The 7,553-nt window shown below is 66.0% G+C and overlaps 2 protein-coding genes across 2 annotated transcripts in view; one reads left to right on the top strand and one right to left on the bottom strand.

Annotated features, from left to right (window-relative positions):
* LAMA5 (laminin subunit alpha 5) overlaps positions 1-6,620 on the top strand; it is a 43,929-nt gene extending 37,309 nt beyond the window's left edge. The window contains exons 58-80 of the mRNA XM_004716080.2: positions 162-272; positions 585-764; positions 893-1,041; positions 1,153-1,323; positions 1,400-1,536; positions 1,681-1,834; positions 1,945-2,078; positions 2,152-2,314; positions 2,857-2,982; positions 3,063-3,211; positions 3,315-3,447; positions 3,538-3,681; positions 3,932-4,062; positions 4,153-4,323; positions 4,398-4,533; positions 4,633-4,769; positions 4,863-5,055; positions 5,149-5,304; positions 5,405-5,567; positions 5,658-5,791; positions 5,873-5,966; positions 6,054-6,173; positions 6,283-6,620. Of these exons, the coding sequence (XP_004716137.1) occupies positions 162-272; positions 585-764; positions 893-1,041; positions 1,153-1,323; positions 1,400-1,536; positions 1,681-1,834; positions 1,945-2,078; positions 2,152-2,314; positions 2,857-2,982; positions 3,063-3,211; positions 3,315-3,447; positions 3,538-3,681; positions 3,932-4,062; positions 4,153-4,323; positions 4,398-4,533; positions 4,633-4,769; positions 4,863-5,055; positions 5,149-5,304; positions 5,405-5,567; positions 5,658-5,791; positions 5,873-5,966; positions 6,054-6,173; positions 6,283-6,419 (3,323 nt within the window). The 3' untranslated portion in view covers positions 6,420-6,620. The remainder of the gene's footprint in view (positions 1-161; positions 273-584; positions 765-892; positions 1,042-1,152; positions 1,324-1,399; positions 1,537-1,680; positions 1,835-1,944; positions 2,079-2,151; positions 2,315-2,856; positions 2,983-3,062; positions 3,212-3,314; positions 3,448-3,537; positions 3,682-3,931; positions 4,063-4,152; positions 4,324-4,397; positions 4,534-4,632; positions 4,770-4,862; positions 5,056-5,148; positions 5,305-5,404; positions 5,568-5,657; positions 5,792-5,872; positions 5,967-6,053; positions 6,174-6,282) is intronic.
* A 185-nt stretch (positions 6,621-6,805) lies between these two features.
* The window catches only part of ADRM1 (ADRM1 26S proteasome ubiquitin receptor), a 3,397-nt gene continuing 2,649 nt past the window's right edge, over positions 6,806-7,553 (bottom strand). Inside the window, exons 7-9 of the mRNA XM_045296943.1 lie at positions 7,339-7,499; positions 7,124-7,226; positions 6,806-7,015 (exon numbers count right to left, since the gene is read on the bottom strand). Coding sequence (XP_045152878.1) covers positions 6,909-7,015; positions 7,124-7,226; positions 7,339-7,499 — 371 coding nt within the window. The 3' untranslated portion in view covers positions 6,806-6,908. The remainder of the gene's footprint in view (positions 7,016-7,123; positions 7,227-7,338; positions 7,500-7,553) is intronic.

A 7,553-nucleotide genomic window follows, 5' to 3' on the forward strand; every position in this document is an offset into this window, starting at 1 on the left:
CACAGTGAGTGCGGGGCCCTGGGGGGGTCAGGCAGGGGCTCAGCAGGGCAGAGTCCCGCTGAGGTGTCTTGTCTGCCAATGGGGGGTGGTGGTCTACAAAGTTGTGTTGGTGTATTCGCTGGTCATCTGCCTCCCGTGTGTAAGTGACCCCTCCCCGACAGTACAAGCCACCCTGCAGGGGGCAGGGACCCAGCTCAGAGACGTCCAGGCCAGAAAGGAGCAGCTGGCAGCCCAGATCCGGAACACGCAGGCCATGCTGGCCATGGACACCGGTACGGGGCCTACCTGACCCCCCTCTTAAATCGGCCCATTGGGACTCTGACAGGGGCGTTGTCCAGGGGCCTGGCGACTTGGCAGTGTTCGGGCCAGTGCTGTCAGCAGAGAAACCGGCTGAGACCAGAGGCTCCCGGGTGTCCGGCCTTGGTCTGAGGGAGGAGTGCCCTCTCGGCTGTGGGCAGGGCCTCTGGGTGGAGTGGGTTTGTGGCCTGATGGTTGTTCTTCCACCCTCGGGGAGGCTGTCCCCATGTCTGCCCTGGGGTGACCACTAGGGCCCTGACAAGGCACCACCGCCCTATTCCCCATAGACGCAACAAGCGAGAAAATCGCCCATGCCAAGGCCGTGGCCACCAAGGCCCAGGACACGGCCAGGCGTGTCCAGTCCCGGCTCCAGGACATGCAGAACAACCTGCAGAGGTGGCAAGGCCAGTTTGGAGACCTGCAGGGCGAGGACCTGGACGAGGCAGTGCAAGATGCTGGCCGCTCAGGTGGGCACCCTGCTGGAGCCTCAGAGCGCACCTACTCTGCCGGGCTGCTGGCCCCGGAGCAGGTGTTGGGGGACCTCCTGAGCCAGGTGTGGTGTGGGCGGCATCCTCATGACCACTTTACACTGCAGTGTCCACCCTGGAGAAGACGCTGCCGCAGCTGCTGGCCAAACTGAGCCAGCTGGAGGGCCGGGGTGGCCACAATGCCAGCCTGGCCCTGTCCTCCAGCATCGCAAAAGTGCGGCAGCTCATTGCCCAGGCCCGGGGGGCAGCCAACAAGGTAGGCAGGGCCTGGGGGTGCACAGGTCAGAGGGTGCACGGGCTGGGGGTAGGGTGGGAGGTGAAGAGTGAGGACCCTTGGGTGCTGACAGGCTGCTGTGCTCCAACCCAGGTCAAGGTGCCCATGAAGTTCAACGGGCGCTCAGGGGTGCAAGTGCGCACGCCCCGGGACCTGGCTGACCTCGCCGCCTACACCGCCCTCAAGTTCTACCTGCAGAGCCCAGAGCCCGCGCCCGGCCACACCGCCAGGGACCACTTTGTGCTGTACCTGGGCAGCCGACAGGTAGGGCAGGTACAGAGGCCTCCGGATGGGCTGGACAGGGGCCCTGGCCCGTGGCCTCACCGAGCCCCACCCACAGGCCAGCGGGGACTACATGGGCGTGGCTTTACGGGACCAGAAAGTGCACTGGGTGTACCGCCTGGGGGAGGCGGGGCCCACGGCCCTCAGCATTGACGAAGACATCGGGGAGGAGTTCGCCACCGTCAACATCGACAGGTCGGCCCCTCCCAGCGCCCAGTCCCACCTCTGCTCTGACCCCACCCCAGCCCCACCCTGCACAGGCGGCTCGGCCCCACCCCGCCTCACGCGGTCTTCCGTGGCGCACCACGGCGGCTCTGACCGCCTTGCGCCTGCCCCCAGGACCCTCCAGTTTGGCCACATGTCCATCACGGTGGAGAAACAGATGGTCCAGGAGACGAAGGGTGACACAGTGGCCCCGGGGCCCGAGGGGCTGCTCAGCCTGCGGCCGGATGACTTTGTCTTCTACGTGGGTGGCTACCCCAGCAACTTCACGGTGAGCCTGCCCCGCTGTCTGGGGAGTCCTTTCTGGAGTCCAGCCGCAGTGCCGCCTGCTGCAGCCTGAACTCTCTTCCCTGCCGCGCCCTGACTGTGTGGTGCCTACAGCCGCCCGCTCCCCTGCGCTTCCCCGGCTACCGCGGCTGCATTGAGCTGAGCACGCTGAACGAGCAGGTGCTCAGCCTGTACAACTTCGAGAGGACCTTTCGCCTGGATACGGCCGTGGACAAGCCTTGCGCCCGGTACGTGGGCCTGCCCGCCCACCCTCCTCGCCCAGACCGGCTTCCCCCGGCTCACTCTCCCTCCAACACACAGCTCCAAGTCCACGGGCGACCCCTGGCTCACGGACGGCTCCTATCTGGACGGCACCGGCTTTGCGCGCATTGCGTTCGAGAGCCAGATTGGAACCACCAAGCACTTCGACCAGGAGCTGCGGCTCGTCTCCTACCACGGGGTGGTCTTCTTCCTGCAGCACCAGGCACGGCGTCCCGCCCCCACCAATACTGCCGCCCACCCAGGCCCCGCCCACCTGGTCCGTCCAACCAGCACTCACCGTGGGCGCTGGGCCCGCCTGCCTCACTCAGGCCCCGCCCACCCCAGGCCCGTCCAACCAGCACTCACCGTGGGCGCTGAGCCCGCCTGCCTCACTCAGGCCCCGCCCACCCCAGGCCCGTCCAACCAGCACTCACCGTGGGCGCTGGGCCCGCCTGCCTCACTCAGGCCCCGCCCACCCCAGGCCCGTCCAACCAGCACTCACCGTGGGCGCTGGGCCCGCCTGCCTCACTCAGGCCCCGCCCACCCCAGGCCCGTCCAACCAGCACTCACCCTGGGCTCTGGGCCCGCCTACCCCACTCAGGCCCCGCCCACCAGGCAGGGCAGGCCCCCAACGACACAGCCACACTCACCCTGGGCTGGCCCCGCCCCACACCCTGGGGCCCCGCCCACCAGCGTGGAGCCTGCCCGCCTCACCAATCCCCTCTGCCCCTGTGTTTCCCGTGCTGACCACGCCCATACTCCCAGGGCCAGTTCCTGTGCCTGGCGATGCTCCAGGGCCGCCTGGTGCTCCTCTATGACTTCGGTGAGGGCCTGAAGGAGGCTACCCCCACGCTGCCCTCTCCGCCCACACTGACCGTGGCCAGCAAGGCGGTGAGGCCCCGGGCCGAGAGGGGGTGCCAGGGTGTGGGTGGCGCTGAGCCTGCCTGACAGCTCGTGCTGGCACTGCCCAGGTCCAGGTGTACCTGCTGGTCAGGCCCCGCAAGCGGGTGCTGGTGCGCATGGAGCGGGTCCCGGTGTTCAGCGTGGTGCAGGAGAACTCTCTGGAGCTCGCCAGCTCCTACTACCTGGGGGGCGTGCCACCTGACCTACTGCCCCCCAGGTGAGCCTGTTGCCCTCTTTGGGGGCCCCCACCCCTCAGCCCGCCCCCGCCACCCCACCCTGTGCACCTCCTCCCTAACCCTCGCTCTGCCCCCACCCCTCAGCCTGAGGCAGCTCTTCCCCACTGGAGGCTCCGTCCGTGGCTGCGTCAAGGGCATTAAGGCGCTGGGCAAGTATGTGGACCTCAAGAGGCTGACCACCACAGGCATCAGTGCCGGCTGCACAGCCGACCTCCTGGTAAGGCCGCCACCGTGACCCGCCGCCGGCTGCCCTGGCACACGCATCCTTGCAGCCACAGGGATACTCAGAGAGGTGCCCTCCCTGCAGGTGGAACGGGCCATGACCTTCCATGGCCATGGCTTCCTGCCCCTGGACCTCCCAGACGTGGCCCCCATCACAGGCGACGTCTATGCCGGATTTGGCTTCCGAACCCTTCAAGACAATGGCCTGCTCTTCTACCGAGCCTCCCCGGTTTGTCTCTGCCCACAGTGCCAAGCCCCCTGGCTGCCCATCTGTGTTTGCCCCACGCCCATGAGTGATTCTCTTCCTCCTAGGCTAGCTCCGCCCCTCTCGAGTCTGACACCCACCCAGAGAGCCTCTAGTTTGACTCCACTCCTCTCACGTCTGACCCCAAGCCCCCCACCTCCAAGTCTGCCCTCGGGGCGTCTGGAGGAGTCACTGTGGCACTGGGTAGGCCCACTGACCTGACCACTGTCCCCAGGATGGCCTGTGCCAGGTGTCCCTGCAGCAGGGCCATGTGACACTCCAGCTTATGAGAACAGAGCTGAAAACGCCGGGGGGCTTTGCCGATGGGGACCCCCATTACGTCATCTTCTACAGCAATGCTACTGGGTAAGTGTGACTTCCTGGGGCGCCCAGCCGTCTCCTGGGGCCGATGGGCCAGCTGGACGCGGAGCAGGGACTCACCACCCCATTGCCCAGGGTCTGGCTCTACGTGGATGACCAGCTACAGCAGATGAAGCCCCGCCGGGGACCGTCCCCTGGACTCCACCTGCAGCCAGAAGGGCCACCCCGCCTCCTCCTGGGAGGCCTGCCGGAGTCTGGAACATTCCGCAACTTAAGCGGCTGTATCAGCAACGTCTTTGTGCGGCGGTGAGTGACAGGGCTGAGCCGTGGGCAGGGGTGGGGTGAGCTGGGCGTCCCATTGACCCTGCACCCCCCCACAGGCTGCTGGGGCCCCAACGGGTGATGGAACTGCAGCAGAGCCCTGGGGGTGTCAACATGAGCACCGGCTGTGAGCCCAACCCTCGTGCCCGCGCCCGGGACCCAGCACCGCAAGGACTGCAGGCCCCAGCACGGAAGGTGGGCCCGAATTCCCGCTGAGGCCGCTGGGAGGCCAGTGGGGGCGGAGGGGGAGGAAGGTGGGCACTCAGGAAGCCCCTGCTTCACTCCTGTCCCCAGGCCTCCCGCCGTAGCCGCCACCCTGTCCTGGATCCTGCCTGCACGCTGCCCCCCACCCCCAGGAGCCTCCAAGACACCTTCCAGTTTTGGGGGGTCCCATCTAGCCACCTGGAGTTTGCAGTCTCGAGTAGGGCCTGGTAAGGCTGGGGCTGGCAGATGAGGGGGGGTGGAGATAGGGACCAGGCCTGCCTGGGAGTGGGCACCACCCCCTGACGTGCTCTGGGTCCCAGGTCCCAGGTCTCCATGTTCCTGAGGCCACGCTCCCCCCATGGCCTCCTGCTGCTCTTGGCCCCCACGATGCCCGGCAGCCCCTCCCTGGCACTCTTCCTGAGTCAGGGCCATTTGGTGGCACAGACAGAGGGGCCTGGGCCCAGGCTCCATGTACAGAGCCGACAGCCGCTGCAAGCTGACCACTGGCACACGGTGAGTGCTGTGGAGGGGTTGGGGACAGGTAGGGGACGCCTGAGAGGGGCTGAGGAGATGGGCAGGCCCTGACACACACACACACACACACAGGTGTCTCTGCGCTGGGAACAGAGCCGCATCCAGCTGGTCACAGATGGGGCCCGGGTCCAGAGCCAGAGGGGCCCCCGCCACCGTCAGCAGCACCTCCGGCCCAGCACCCTCTTTGTGGGGGGTCTTCCGCCCAGCAGCCAACATTCCCAGCTCCTGGTGAGAACTGCTCCCAGTCCCCACTCACCTACCTGCAGGGGTCTGCCATCTCTTTCGGCAGTGGCGCCTAACTCTGCCCTCTGCTGCCTCCTGCCTTCAGGTGGCCCTCAACAGCTCGGGGTTCAGTGGCTGTGTGAAGAGGCTCAGGTGGCACCGGCAGCTGCTGGGGCCCCCCATTCGGTTGGCGGGGGTCACACCTTGCTATACAAGCACCCTGGAGGCCGGCCTCTTCTTCTCTGGGAGTGGCGGCATCCTCATGCCAGGTCTGTGCCATGCTGGCTGCCAAGGTGGGTGGGCTGGTGCGCAGGAGGGAGGGGCATCTCCCCCTCTGCTCATCTGACCTGTCTGTGCAGACGTCCCTGCAGTCCCGGGGCCCCGCCTGGAACTGCAGCTGGAGCTTCGTCCCCGTGCCACCAGCGGCCTGGTCTTCTATTTAGGCCAAGGCCAGGGGTTCCCCTACCTGCAGCTGCAGGTGCTAGAGAAGCAGGTGAGCAGGGGGGTGCCTTGCTAGGACGGGCCGTGGACTCAGGAAGTCGGGGCTGTCACCCACCACACCTGTTCCCCACAGGTCCGGCTCCAAGGGGATGATGGGGCAGGCAAGTACCTCACAATGGTGGCAGTCCCCGAGGTGCTGTGTGGTGGCCGGTGGCACCGCCTAGTAGGTGAGCACCCACAGGGAGGGGAGCCCCTGAACCTCCCAACCCGTGCTGGTGGGGGAGGGATGGGCTCACGAGGTGCCTGTGCCACAGTGACGAAGGACAGGGCCTCAGTCCGGCTGGAGGTGAACTCCAAAGGCAATGCCACCCTGGTCCCAGCGCCGGCCTCGGCCCTCGCCACCCTCAGGCCTTTGTACCTGGGCAGTCTGCCTGGTGAGTGTGGGCTCCAAGGGGCTACGGGTGACATAGGAGTGGGGGTAGCACGGGGGCCTGGGGGTGCCATCCCTCCTTCTACTAGCTTTCCTCTCCCCATGCACCCTAGAACTAACAGGTGCACCCCCACGACCCACGGCCTACCGCGGCTGCATGAGGAACTTTCTGGTCAACGGACACCCCATCAACACACAGTCTGCCCACATCTGGGGGGCGGTGGGGGTGGGCAGCTGCCCAGTCTCATAGTGCGGAGCTCCCAAGGACAGGGCTGGCCCTCCCAGAGACATGCCCATCTTTGGAAAGGGTGTTTTTAATGAAAGGATAAAATGGGGTTTTTGTATTTTCTGTCTCTAACTGGTTGAATGGGGACCTTTCCTTTCACCCCTAAGGGGGGCGAGCCGTGCGACACAGGCCCGCTGCTGGAAATAAAACCACTTGTGTCATGGAGTGTGGACTCTGTACATTGAATTCACACAGCAGAGCCGGAGTCACGCTGGCCGGAGTCCGCCGCTCACATAGACCTCTCAAAGCAGTGCCTACTGCCCTTGACCCCGCCCTTCTCGAAGCCTCCCATTTGGCCAGAGTCGCCAGCCCAGGGGGCCCCATGCACACAAGGCCCCTGAGTTAGCAGGTACAAGAAAAGATCTTTTATTAACGAGGAAAGTGGGTGAGGAGTCACAAAAGCTAAAGGAGCCGAGCCACTGACGAGCCGTCCAGGTGGGCAGGAGCGCTGTCCTAGTCTAAGCTCATGTCCTCCTCCTCGTCCTTCTTGTCTTTCGCCTCGCCCTCTTTCGGCTCCGACCTGGCGCTGTTCTGCATCGCCTTGGCAAACGCTTCCACGTCTAGAACACGTCAACATGCCAGGACCGCTTCCCCACACACGCCTGCCCCAGCACTGCCCACCGCCAGGAAGACCCAGGGCCAGCTGCATGGCGTGGCTGGGTACTCACCACCCTTGTTGGCTGCTTCCACGGCTTCTGCAGGCAGGCCAAACTGGCACATGAGGGGGCCCAGCTGCCCCGAGGCCAAGGCCGCGCTGAACATGCCCAGGGCCTACGGAAGATCAGAGCTGGAACATGCCCCCCAGCTCGATGGTACACGTGCGGTGCTGCACACCTCCCCCAGACAGGCAGCTGGTCATGCCCCCCACGCCCCAGCATCTCACCTGCTGGAACTGGGGTGAGGTCAGCGTGTTCTGGATCTCCTCTGCCGTCTGGGGCAGCGACTCCCCAGAAGGCAGGTAGGGCAGCAGGCGCTCCTGGACGTCGGCGTTGGCGAGGATGGGCGCCATGATCTCGGGCGTGAGCACGCTGGCCAAGTCAACTAGGGTGCAAAGGCAGTGGGGTGAGCGACAGACAGGCGGGGCCCCTGTCGCCGTGG

The sequence above is a fragment of the Echinops telfairi genome, unplaced genomic scaffold (genome assembly GCF_000313985.2).
Source record: "Echinops telfairi isolate 266 unplaced genomic scaffold, ASM31398v2 ScPeMD7_7414;HRSCAF=8452, whole genome shotgun sequence".
In the NCBI taxonomy this organism is placed as follows: domain Eukaryota; kingdom Metazoa; phylum Chordata; class Mammalia; order Afrosoricida; family Tenrecidae; genus Echinops; species Echinops telfairi.